This window comes from Scyliorhinus canicula, chromosome 5 (genome assembly GCF_902713615.1).
Source record: "Scyliorhinus canicula chromosome 5, sScyCan1.1, whole genome shotgun sequence".
NCBI classification, from domain to species: domain Eukaryota; kingdom Metazoa; phylum Chordata; class Chondrichthyes; order Carcharhiniformes; family Scyliorhinidae; genus Scyliorhinus; species Scyliorhinus canicula.
The window spans coordinates 19,472,767-19,485,931 of record NC_052150.1 but is presented as its reverse complement, the minus strand read 5'-3'; the positions used below and the strand labels follow the sequence as shown (position 1 = coordinate 19,485,931).

At 43.5% G+C, this 13,165-nt stretch overlaps 1 protein-coding gene across 1 annotated transcript in view; it reads right to left on the bottom strand.

The window, feature by feature from the left end:
* Positions 1–12,925, bottom strand: part of LOC119965838 (leukocyte elastase inhibitor-like) — a 29,365-nt gene extending 16,440 nt beyond the window's left edge. The window contains exons 1-4 of the mRNA XM_038796729.1: positions 12,791–12,925; positions 4,567–4,743; positions 3,527–3,664; positions 3,142–3,259 (exon numbers count right to left, since the gene is read on the bottom strand). Of these exons, the coding sequence (XP_038652657.1) occupies positions 3,142–3,259; positions 3,527–3,664; positions 4,567–4,734 (424 nt within the window). The 5' untranslated portion in view covers positions 4,735–4,743; positions 12,791–12,925. The remainder of the gene's footprint in view (positions 1–3,141; positions 3,260–3,526; positions 3,665–4,566; positions 4,744–12,790) is intronic.
* Between the last annotated feature and the right edge of the window lie 240 nt (positions 12,926–13,165).

The window sequence follows — 13,165 nt, the reverse complement described above, 5'->3', positions numbered from 1 at the left end:
AGGACAGAGTGGATGCTAAGGGAGGTGGTGTTGCTCTGTTATTTAAGGATGACATCCGGGCTATAGTAAGGGATGACATCGGTGCTATGGAGGATAAGGTTGAATCCATTTGGGTGGAAATCAGGAATAGTAAGGCAAAAAAGTCACTGATAGGAGTAGTCTATCGGCCACCAAATAGTAACGAGATGGTGGGGCAGGCAATAAACAAAGAAATAAATGATGCATGTAGAAATGGTACAGCAGTTATCATGGGGGATTTTAATCTACATGTCGATTGGTTTAACCAGGTCGGTCAAGGCAACCGTGAGGAGGAGTTTATAGAATGTATCCGCGATAGTTTCCTAGAACAGTATGTAATGGAACCTACGAGGGAACAAGCGGTCCTAGATCTTGTCCTGTGTAATGAGACAGGATTGATTCATGATCTCATAGTTAGGGATCCTCTCGGAAGGAGCGATCACAATATGGTGGAATTTAAAATACAGATGGAGGGTGAGAAAGTAAAATCAAATACTAGTGTTTTGTGTTTAAACAAAGGAGATTACAAGGGGATGAGAGAAGAACTAGCTAAGGTAGACTGGGAGCTAAGACTTTATGGTGGAACAGTTGAGGAACAGTGGAGAACCTTCCAAGCTGATTTTTCACAGTGCTCAGCAAAGGTTTATACCAACAAAAAGGAAGGACGGAAGAAAGAGGGAAAATCGACCGTGGATATCTAAGGAAATAAGGGAGAGTATCAAATTGAAGGAAAAAGCATATAAAGTGGCAAAGATTGCTGGGAGATTAGAGGACTGGGAAATCTTTAGGGGGCAACAGAAAGCTACTAAAAAAGCTATAAAGAAGAGTAAGATAGAGTATGAGAGTAAACTTGCTCAGAATATAAAAACAGACAATAAAAGTTTTTACAAATATATAAGACAAAAAAGAGTGGCTAAGGTAAATATTGGTCCTTTAGAGGATGAGAAGGGAGTTTTAATAATGGGAAATGAGGAAATGGCTGAGGAACTGAACAGGTTTTTTGGGTCGGTCTTCACAGTGGAAGACACAAATAACATGCCAGCGACTGATAGAAATGAGGCTATGACAGGTGAGGACCTTGAGAGGATTGTTATCACTAAGGAGGGAGTGATGGGCAAGCTAATGGGGCTAAAGATAGACAAGTCTCCTGGCCCTGATGGAATGCATCCCAGAGTGCTAAAAGAGATGGCTAGGGAAATTGCAGATGCACTAGTGATAATTTACCGAAATTCACTAGACTCTGGGGTGGTCCCGGTGGATTGGAAATTAGCAAACGTGACGCCACTGTTTAAAAAAGGAGGTAGGCAGAAAGCAGGAAATTATAGGCCAGTGAGCTTAACTTCGGTAGTAGGGAAGATGCTGGAATCTATCATCAAGGAAGAAATTGCGAGGCATCTGGATAGAAATTGTCCCATTGGGCAGACGCAGCATGGTTCGTAAAAGGCAGGTCGTGCCTAACTAATTTAGTGGAATTTTTTGAGGACATTACCAGTGCAGTAGATAACGGGGAGCCGATGGATGTGGTATATCTGGATTTCCAGAAAGCCTTTGACAAGGTGCCACACAAAAGGTTGCTGCATAAGATAAAGATGCATGGCATTAAGGGTAAAGTAGTAGCATGGATAGAGGATTGGTTAATTAATAGAAAGCAAAGAGTTGGGATAAATGGGTGTTTCTCTGGTTGGCAATCAGTAGCTAGTGGTGTCCCTCAGGGATCCGTGTTGGGCCCACAATTGTTCACAATTTACATTGATGATTTGGAGTTGGGGACCAAGGGCAATGTGTCCAAGTTTGCAGATGACACTAAGATGAGTGGTAAAGCGAAAAGTGCAGAGGATACTGAAAGTCTGCAGAGGGATTTGGATAGGTTAAGTGAATGGGCTCGGGTCTGGCAGATGGAATACAATGTTGACAAATGTGAGGTTATCCATTTTGGTAGGAATAACAGCAAACGGGATTATTATTTAAACGATAAAATATTAAAGCATGCCGCTGTTCAGAGAGACTTGGGTGTGCTAGTGCATGAGTCACAGAAGGTTGGTTTACAAGTGCAACAGGTGATTAAGAAGGCAAATGGAATTTTGTCCTTCATTGCTAGAGGGATGGAGTTTAAGACTAGGGAGGTTCTGTTGCAATTGTATAAGGTGTTAGTGCGGCCACACCTGGAGTATTGTGTTCAGTTTTGGTCTCCTTACTTGAGAAAGGACGTACTGGCACTGGAGGGTGTGCAGAGGAGATTCACTAGGTTAATCCCAGAGCTGAAGAGGTTGGATTATGAGGAGAGGTTGAGTAGACTGGGACTGTACTCGTTGGAATTTAGAAGGATGAGGGGGGATCTTATAGAAACATTTAAAATTATGAAGGGAATAGATAGGATAGATGCGGGCAGGTTGTTTCCACTGGCGGGTGACAGCAGAACTAGGGAGCATAGCCTCAAAATAAGGGGAAGTAGATTTAGAACTGAGTTTAGGAGGAACTTCTTCACCCAAAGGGTTGTGAATCTATGGAATTCCTTGCCCAGTGAAGCAGTTGAGGCTCCTTCATTACATGTTTTTAAGGTAAAGATAGATAGTTTTTTGAAGAATAAAGGGATTAAGGGTTATGGTGTTCGGGCCGGAAAGTGGAGCTGAGTCCACAAAAGATCAGCCATGATCTAATTGAATGGCGGAGCAGGCTCGAGGGGCCAGATGGCCTACTCCTGCTCCTAGTTCTTATGTTCTATGACCGAGCCAGTTCTGTATCCATCTTGCCAGCTCACCCCTGATCCTGTGTGACTTCACCTTTTGTACCAGTCTGCCATGAGGGACCTTGTCAAAGGCCTGACTGAAGTCCATTTCTCATTGGGTAAGGTACAATAATACACTGAATAGGACACTGAAACACTGCTAATCTGATTCAAGTCTGAGACAGTTAACCTACTGTTGATAAGTTTTGAGAAAGTTTCATTCTATATAATACATTCAAATGTTCACGCTGCTGTGGCTGGGAGTAGTGAATTAATAAAACCTTCTTTATTAAATTTTTAAAAATATACCAATCAAATTACTGGCACAAAGATTTATATTTCCTTTGAATTTACCTTCCCCTCAGCTTGGAAATGATTAAATCTGGAGGACAACATACCCTCAGTCTGATCCTCCACCCATTTGTTGATCTCCTCTCTTGTTTTATCTGCAGCAGTTTGGAAATCAACTGGTAACATCGCTGCTCCATAGAATTTCATGGTGGATTTACAGAATTCCTGAACAGTGAACATAGGGAAAATTAGTTATACTGTCCAATTGGGAAACCTTTGAAGATCTGCTTTAAAAATGATTTGTGGATCACCAGAATTGGTGTATCGTCCAAACCAGCAATGTCCAAACATTGACAATAGGGTCAGGGGTCAGCTCTGTCCTTTGAGGGGATTAGTGGGAGGAGTCAAGAACAATATAATTGACATGCGTCTTCCAGCTTGGCTCCTGAGCCCTGGAAGAACCTGGGAACAGGTGACTCACCCACCACTTACTTCTAGGAAGTTGTAGCTCTTCTCCCCATATAGTCGATTAGCCACTTTCAGCAGATACGAGACACCAGCTCGATTAATCTCTAACTGCATTTTCTCAAATCCAGAATGGACATCTCCAACTTGATCAAAATGGAGAGCCTGTATTTAAAATAAATGCATAAAATAAACATCAAGCAGTGAACTGAAAAAGGAGCTAAAGTTATAATCACCTACGTTTTTCCCGTCATTTTGTTATCCGCTAGTTTTCTATGCCCCCTCTCCATTTCCTGCAGACATTTATTCTGTGCCTGGATATCATTCTGCACACGCTGGTCACCTTCCAGAATCGCACCAAAGGCACCTTAGGTCTAATCCTGGACGTTGAGTGTCAATAGGTTATTGAACCACTTGGGCACATCAGTTAATATCAACGCTGCTCTCGGCCAACATCCGCACACTCACAGTAGGGGGTCACTGAACAGGGATTACAGGGCAGGAACCCTGGTGGATTGTCACCTCCAGAACATTACTAATTTAATTTGGGTCACTTAGCTCACTGCAGACCGAGCACTGAACCGAGGATATTCTAATTGTGTGAAGTTTCGCTCCTCATTTCTGCCTTTAGCTACTCAACTTGGTGAAAGAAAGGACGCAAAAAAAAAAATGCATGGACAAAACACTTAAAAAAATATTTCAGCCACATAGAACATAGAACAGTACAGCACAGAACAGGCCCTTCGGCCCTCGATGTTGTGCCGAGCAATGATCACCCTACTCAAACCCACGCAACCCGTATACCCGTAATCCAACAATCCCCCCATTAACCTTACACCACGGGCAATTTAGCATGGCCAATCCACCTAACCCGCACATCTTTGGACTGTGGGAGGAAACCGGAGCACCCGGAGGAAACCCACGCACACACGGGGAGGACGTGCAGACTCCACACAGACAGTGACCCAGCCGGGAATCGAACCTGGGACCCTGGAGCTGTGAAGCATTGATGCTAACCACCATGCTACCGCGAGGTAGCATTTTATTCAGGGTAATTCTATGCATACCTTTGCCATTTCAGATGCAGTGTTATTTCCTGCACCAAGGTAAACCATGGCCAATGAGGTGGAGATACTGAATGGAGAAAAAAAGATGTTGCCGGCTTCATTTTCCTCAATCAGCTTTCTGAACAGGTCAAGAGTGAAACGGCAATTTGCTTTGCTCAGGTTCTCCATTGTTCCAAACTGCAAGAAAAATACAGATAACACACAGATGTCCAAAGGGATTTTAGTACTATACATTTCTCGAGAAAGTTAATGAATCGCCAGGATTTGCAACTGAAGATAAGAATGAGCCAATGATGAATCGCAAGTCGAGTGTTTGTAATGAAACATTTACAGTCTTGCAGTAAAACTGGACACAAGCTTTTATTCTTTATATTTCTAAGGTGAGACTGCTTGTTAACTGCTGAATATTTGAGGCAAAGACCTCTTGTCTTAAGGCATATTTAGCAAAACCAGCTTTTAAAATCAACATATAATTCCCCAGTCAGCCAAATTAAATTGCTTAACCATCAATAAAGCAGACAGTGTGTCACTAATTAGAAACAATTACAAAATAAAGAGGGAAGGGGAAGCCTGGTACAAATTCCTGAGACAGTTGTCATAAGTATTGCATTATACGCTGTTAAAAATTAACATTAAACCATGAAGTAGCAGGTCATCTAAATCACAAGCCATATATCTACCTCCCTCAACATTGCCTAATAACATATTTAAACTGCCTAATAACATATTTAAAACAGAAAACAAATAATATCCCAATGGATTTTTCTACAGCAGCTATCAATTCTAATCTGCAACCAGCCAAGAAATGGTGCAAGGTAAAACGCACTGGGCATTTTGTACATTTCGCTTTTCTTCCCCAGACCACACAGATGGGAGCATCCTAACTGGATCCATCCAGTCCGTGTAACAATGCACAAAGCTCACACAAGCAAGGTTCAAAGATTAATGCAGCCATTGTAACAGAAGTGACTATTCAGCTCTTTGGCCTATTTCATCATTCTGATTACGATGAGGTCATCAAACAGATTAGTCATACAGGACTCACTCAATCGTATCATAGTCCATCTCATTGTCTGAGATTATCAACGTTTCAGTCAATGGTCAGCTACCATTGTTCATGTCTGGCTCCCTGCCTGGTCTAAAATACCTGCTTGTACACCACTGAAACCGTCAAGACTTCTGCTTTTGTCCGTTGAGCTCATTGTGTGCTATCTTGAGGAAGGGGTTTGAAAGACTACGTGCAGAAGTACACGCTGCTATCCGGGGCTATGTAACCTATGTAATCCAGCCCAGAATGATTGCATCTACCATTAGACATTGGTTTCAGGAAGAAATTAGATGGAATACTTCAACATACAGACTCAATGGGCTGAAGGGCCTCTTTCTGAGCTGTCAAACTCTGTGACTCCATGGATAGTATGAATGAGTCTCCATCACCACCTATAGTTCTCCAAATGCACTATGGAAATGTTGCTGAAATGCAGCTTGGATTTTCATCTGTACTGCACTATCTGTAAATATATACACTAATCATTGCTCACTCTTCACAGTAATAGGAATTCACTGACATCAGTCCTAACGACACTTCTCTATATTTTGCACCTTTTAGGTGTTTTTGTCCAGTTCCCACATTCATTTTTTCCATAACATTTACTGGATTCCAGGCTTGGGTCACTGTCTGTGCGGAGTCTGCACGTTCTCCCAGTGTGTGCGTGGGTTTCCTCCGGGTACTCCGGTTTCCTCTCACAGTCCAAAGATGTGCAGGTCAGGCCGATTGGCCTAAATTGCCCTTTGTGTCCAAAATTGCCCTTCGTGCTGTGTGGGGTTACTGGGTTATGCAGGATAGGGTGGAGGTGTGGCCTTGGTTAGGGTGCTCTTTCAAAGAGCCGGTGCAGACTCGATGGGCTGAATGGCCTCCTTCTGCACTGTAAATTCTATGATTCTATGAGTTGTTAAACTGTGATCTAACTGGAGCAATTGCACTGTGACCACAACTTGTGATTTATAGTCAACCATTTTGACTACGTTGTTCAACATTCTCTTCGATTTGCTGACTGTTGCACTGCCTACATGTTTAATATTGAGTCTGCCAATAATCCAGCTCTTCCTATACCATTCATAAGGTATATGTGTTCTTTAATTTAACAGAGCATTTTACAGAAACAAGCCATTTGGCCCAACAGGTCTCTGTTGCACATGTTTCCCCCCATCTTAGCCCCTCCCACCCTATCAATATAACTTTCCCTTCTCTTCTTCCACATTTACTTGTCTATTTTTCCTGTCAATGCACCCGTGTTCTTTTTCGCAACAACCCCATGTGGTAGCAAGTTCCACATTCTCACAACTCTGAGTAATGAAGCTCTGCCTAAATTCCTTATTAATGATGATGTTGTATTTACATCTCTCCAGCTTTGGGCTCCCTTATAAGTGGAAACACCTTTTTTTATGTCGACCATATTGAACCGCCTCATAATATCACTCCTGGGACACCGCTATAGCTGCTCTTTTCTGGAGAGCAGAGACCCAGACCGTTCAGTCGTCCCTCATAGTGGCACACTGTTCTGGCAACATCCTTGCAAATCTTTTTTTTTTTAAACATTTCCTCTGGTGCTTCTATGTCCTTTTAAATATGGAGACCAGAACAAAACAGTATTTCAAGTGTGGTTGACCAAAGTTCTCTAAACATGTAACATACCTTCTCCATTTTTGAATGATTTTGCTTTCTACTCTTCAATTCACTTTATTCATTCATACGATTTACTCGGAATCCCTATCGTTTCGAATTAAACTTAAAAGTTCACACGAGGAATTTTGTCAAACGTCTCTTGGGAGTCGGGATGTATCATAATGAGTTGCACAGTAACCTTGAGCTGTTTCTTCCTCCAAGCAGGCCGGTGAGAAGTGATCGTCCCCTTCTTAGTCTGTTGTGTATTGTTCAATCACTTATTGAGCAGGATAAATGGTTCTCAAATTTACCTCTGCAGTGTGAATGGAGGTTTTAATACCTCTGTCTAGTTTATCCCCTTTTTTGAATAGGGGCTCCACACTGACCCATTTCTAACCTATTGGTCCATCTCCAGTGTCCACCAAGAGTGGGACAGTGAATCTGGGTAGAGTGCTCTTTCGGAAGGTCAGTGTAGACTCAATGGGCTGAATGGCCTCCTCTGCACTGTAGGGATTCTATGATCCGAGGAACACTTTACCAAAGGACAACTGGATCGACATTGAAAGGAATCATGCTGAAAGTGTGCACTACTTAGAGAAAATAGTGTCCCTGTGACGAATGTAGTAATTTTGTATGTATATTGTATCATATATCTGTGGCAGTAATGTTCTTGAAAGAACTTAGGCTAAGGTAGCCAGATTATATATCTGTTAAAGCTGTAGGTTTATCCAGATTATATATCTGTTAAAGCTGTAGGTTTATCCAGATTATATGTCTGTTAGAGCTGTGGGTTAACAGCTGGGCAGTCTGACATGTCAGTCATGGGAGAGCTGGGTCGGTTTTCCAGTTTTGTTTTCAACCCTGCCACGTGTCTGTTTTTAATTTCATTTTAAAGTCCTGCGGAAAGAAGTTGTTTCTCAACTGACTTCTGAAAGCCTCTCTCCAAGGACTTTGTGAATAAATCTGTAAGCCACTGAGTGTCAACTTTATTTTTTTTTCTTATATTTAGAGTACCCAATTCATTTTTTCCAATTAAGGGCCAATTTAGCGTGGCCAATCCACCAACCCTGCACATCTTTGGGTTGCGGGGTGAAACCCACGCAAACACGGGGAGAATGTGTAAACTCCACACGGACAGTGACCCAGAGCCGGGTTTGAACCTGGGACCTCGGCGCCGAGGGGCGCCCTTGCTAATCACTGCACCACGCGTGTCAACCTTATTAATAAGTGGCATTTGACTTGTATCTGGATTTTGCTCAATTGAAATTTTAGAAGTAGATGGGAAAGTGAACTCAAAGACTTTTTTAAAAAACTGTTTAACTGTTAATTAAAAGGCTGGGTTTTTTTGTTCTTGTATGTCAATGGGGTTAATTGTGTGTTAATAATAAAGTTTGTTTTAATATTAAAAAATGCCTATTCTATACAAAAACCCATCTGATTCACTAATGTCCTTCAGGGCAGGCAATCTGCTGTCTTTACTTGGCCTGGCTGCATGCGTCTCCAGACCCACAGCAATGTGGTTGACTCTTAACTGGCCCCTGAAATGGCCTAGCAAGCCATTCTGTTCTAGGGCAATTAGGGATGGTCATCAACTGCTGTGCCTGCCAGTGATGCCCATATCCAATGAAAGGATAGCGGTGGACAGTAACTCACAAATAACCTACCGAGACTCTTTCTGCATTCTGGGGGAAATACCATCGACTCATAGCGATTTGCTAATAGGGAGGACATGTCTGCGACGTCATCTTATTTGTATAAAAGTTCTGAGTTTTCTGTGCTTCACCAGATTTACAGAACACGTTTCTCAGAGCCTCCGTTAAGAACACTTGCAGCAAGTTAACACACGATATTGTCAATTCTCAGCCTTGCCTCTACTTACATATTTTATCTTTTGTACTTGTTCCCTGACTACCTTGTTACCGCCACAAAACTGAAAGAAGGTTTTACTATAACGTCCAAACCTCTGCTGCTGTCTTTAATGTGGGCTGCAAATGTTGGTCATCACCCCGCAGGTCTGAAGGCCAGATGCCCCCAGTCATTTATGCTGGGAGCAGCGTTATTTCTCTCAGGTTGAGGCTTCCAACCCTATCCGGAGAGGAGGCCCTCCTGCATTAGAGAGCAGCCAGTCAATTATTCTCTTTGCCCCTCCAAACCCTGTTGACTGGCTTCTAAATTTAACTATGGGCGAGAGTAACTTTTCTCTGCAATTTTATGCTGGGTCTGGGAAGGCCTGTCTGCCTTTTGAGGTCCATAAGTTATCAGCCCACATAACTGACCCTATTCAGACCTCGGGCAGGAAAATGGGGAGAGGGGTAGCAGGGAGCCTCCATCAGCAATCTGCATTTAACGAGTATGTCCTGTTCCCCCACCCCCTTGCCCTCACTCAACCGACACTGCAATATCCGCTCTGATCACTTCCCCAGGCCTCATCTCCCCTGCACTGGGACCGCCAAAACATACCTGGTCCTGGACTCTCAGGACATAGGCTTTCGGAACTGCTTGCAATCCCAGTCCTGTCCACTACCGCTTCTGGCACTGCAGGGACATTGGGAGCGACTGGCCAATCAGATTGGCCGGCAGGTTTCCGAGGCAGGACTTCCTCCTGAGCAAGAGGAGGATGTCCCATCTGAAGCCAATTAATGCTTGTTAGAATGTTAAAATCATTGCGGGCCAGACATATCAGTATATGTTTATTTTGCACTTCGTAGTTTTCTGTAAGTATTGCGCACTTTCAGCATTATTCCTTTCAATGTAATCCAGTTGTCCTTTGGTAAAGTGTTCATTTGAACAAAGAATCCCTACAGTGCAGAAGGCAGCCATTCAGCCCATCGAGTCTGCACGGACCCTCCGAAAAAGCACTCTACCCAGATTCACTGCCCCATCCTATCCCTGTAACCTAACCTGCACATCCCTGGACACTAAGGGACAATTTAGCATGGCCAATCCACCTAACCTGCGCATCTGGGGACTGTGGGAGGAATCCCACACAGACATAGGGTGAGCATGCAAACTCCACACAGAGACAGTCACCCAAGGCCAGGATTGAACCTGTGTCTCTGGCGCGGTAAGGCAGAAGTGCTAACCACTGTGCCACCCCTGTTGAACATACTTCAACAACCTGCAGGCATTAATTGTTCCCTCATTACTTTTATCTTCTGTAATCTCCTGGTTTGGGTATATCATACTTCCTGATGATGCAAATGTCATCAAACTACAGTTACTGGGCTGATTAGGGGCTGGTTTAGCACACTGGACTAAATAGCTGGCCACCCAAGGCAGACTAGCAGCACGGTTCAATTCCGTACCAGCCTCCCCGAACAGGCGCCGGAATGTGGCGACTAAAGGCTTTTCACAGTAACTTCATTGAAGCCTACTTGTGCCAATAAGCGATATTCATTTTTTAAATTTCATTTTCATTACTGCCCCCAGGAGGTGGTATAACTAGAATTTCTTGTACATTGATTAAATCCTTTACAAACACCAGTCAAGCACGGTTACCAATCCTGAATCAAAAGAACTTCTGTATTTCTATTATTCTTTGGATGCTTGAGGTCTCCTGTTAAAATAACCTCTTTCTTACACATGTTTCATATTTCTTAATACAGAAAGTTGTCTTGTGCTAGCTAGTACTTCATGCATTTGAGACGTTTACCCAGAATGGACCATTCTGTTGCTTTTCTTGAGCTTCTGCAAGAGAGCGGGCATTGTGTCTGTGAGTGTGGTGCAAGATATTTGGGTGACGTGGTTGCCATAGTGGAATAGCTGACTGTGTATGTAAACTATGGGATGTGGATGGGAGGGTGGCAGTGCTGAGGGACAGCTGCACTGTCTGAAGTGGCACTTTCAGATGAGATGGTAAGTGTAGTCTGTATTTGTCTTCTCAGGTGGATATAAAGGATCACTTGTATTGAAAGGAGAGAAGGGGATTCGCCCTACAGTCTTGGCTAATAGTTAATTCTCAATTAACATAATTGAAACAGGTCATCTAGTTATTTATTTCACTTCTGACTTTGGAATCTTGCTGTGCACAAATTGGCTGCTGCGTCCCTTCCGTTACAACAACAACTAAATTTTAAAAAGCATCTTTGATTGTAAAGTATTTTCGGACATCCTGTGATTGTGATAGGTGCTATATAAATGCAAGGTTTTTCTTTTCTCTCCGATGACATTCCCTGTTAAAGATGTCACCTGGGAATATCTTGGAACTTATTCAGCATCATAGTTCTTTCCCTCAGGATATCCTAAGGTGCCTTATCGCTATTACTTGTACAACAGGCTGTGGCATCATGTTATTGTCACTGGACTAGTAGACCAGAGACCCAGAGTAATGCTCTGGGGACCCCGGGTTCAAATCCCGCCACTGCAGGTGGTGAAATTTGAATTTAATAAAAATCTGGAATTTTAAAAAAGTCTAATGATGACCATGAAACCGTTATCAGTTGTTGTAAAAACCCCCATTTGGTTCACTAATGCCCACCTTGCATGAAAGAAAACAAAGACTTGCTTCTGGAGCATAATTCGGGATTTTTACCCACCCAGACCCATTGGCCTACTGGTCATTATCACATTGTTCCTTCATTACATTTATCTTTTGTAATCTCCTGGGATTTTTAGCCCCCAGGGTGCCTACAGCTCTCAGACCCACTGGTTATTATCACATTGCTGTTGTGGGATCTTGCTGTGCAAATTGGCTGCCATGGAAAGACCTGGAAAACCTGCCTTGTCCAAACTGGTCTCAGATACCTTAAAATGGAATTCCAGTATTACTGGTGATTTAGGGATTGTTCTTTTTACCAGGGTTTGAAACATTTTGAACTGGATTTTCCTCCTATATCACAATTCATTTCAATACTGACTGCAAAGTGCTTTGTGACCTCCTGGGGTCATGAGAGGCGCCAGATGAATGAAAGTCTGAAGTTGGTGTTGTGTTGAAAAGAGGCTTGTTTCTGGTTGAAGTCTTTTTCCTGAACATGGGCAACACCAACTGACCGGTTACCTACTGGTGTCCCCCTCCCCTCCCCTCCCCCCTTCACCCACTCCCTCACAACACAGTGAGAGCCTCATCACAACTACCCTCCCCGGACTATTGCAGCATTTGGGGGGAATAGCAAACTTTCCCAGTGATTTATTCATTGGCAACCTTTGCAGCTGGGGTAGGATTTGAGAAATGGTGACTTTTTGCTGTGTGCTTGCCTCTGTTTGCAGTGGACATGTTTGTCCAGATACAGCCACACTGCAGTCAGTAACCATTACCTCCCAATAACATGGCCACGCCTCAGTTTGACTGTTGCTGCCAGATTTGATGGTTTCACATCGCAAGTGGGCATCTGGGTGGGAATTGGTGAAACGGAAGCCGGTGGATGTGCCTGTGGCCGCTGCTGTTTACTGACAGTCCACTGGGAGAAAGGAGGCTTTGTCCATGAAGGAATGACGGGGCTGCTGTTTCTCGGAGTGGCTGAGAGGGGAATTGGTGAAGAAGTTAGAGGAGGTTTGCAGCGCTGGGCTGGGAGATAGTGTCAGGGAGAGCAGAAGCCCTGGGTGAGATAGAAATACACTTACCTTGTGCGCTGCTACCTTTCAACTGCAACACGTGGTATCACTGTGTCCACTTCCGTGTGTGTGTGTGTGTGCACCGTATCGGGGCGGGTTTTAACCCTGAATCACCGCCCCACCCGGGAAGGGGCGGGATGGTCAGATGAGAAGATCGGGAGGAGGAGGAGAAACACAGGGTGATGCAGGGAGGGAGAGAACCTACTTCAGAAGGGTGGGAGATAAACTGGGAAATTATAGACCTATTAATCTAAAGTGATGTCTGCCCAAGTTCCTATAATAAGAATATTCTTTATTATTGTCACAAGAGGTTTACATTAACACTGCAATGATGTTACTGTGAAAATCCCCTGACGCCACACTCAGGCGCCTGTTCGGGTCACA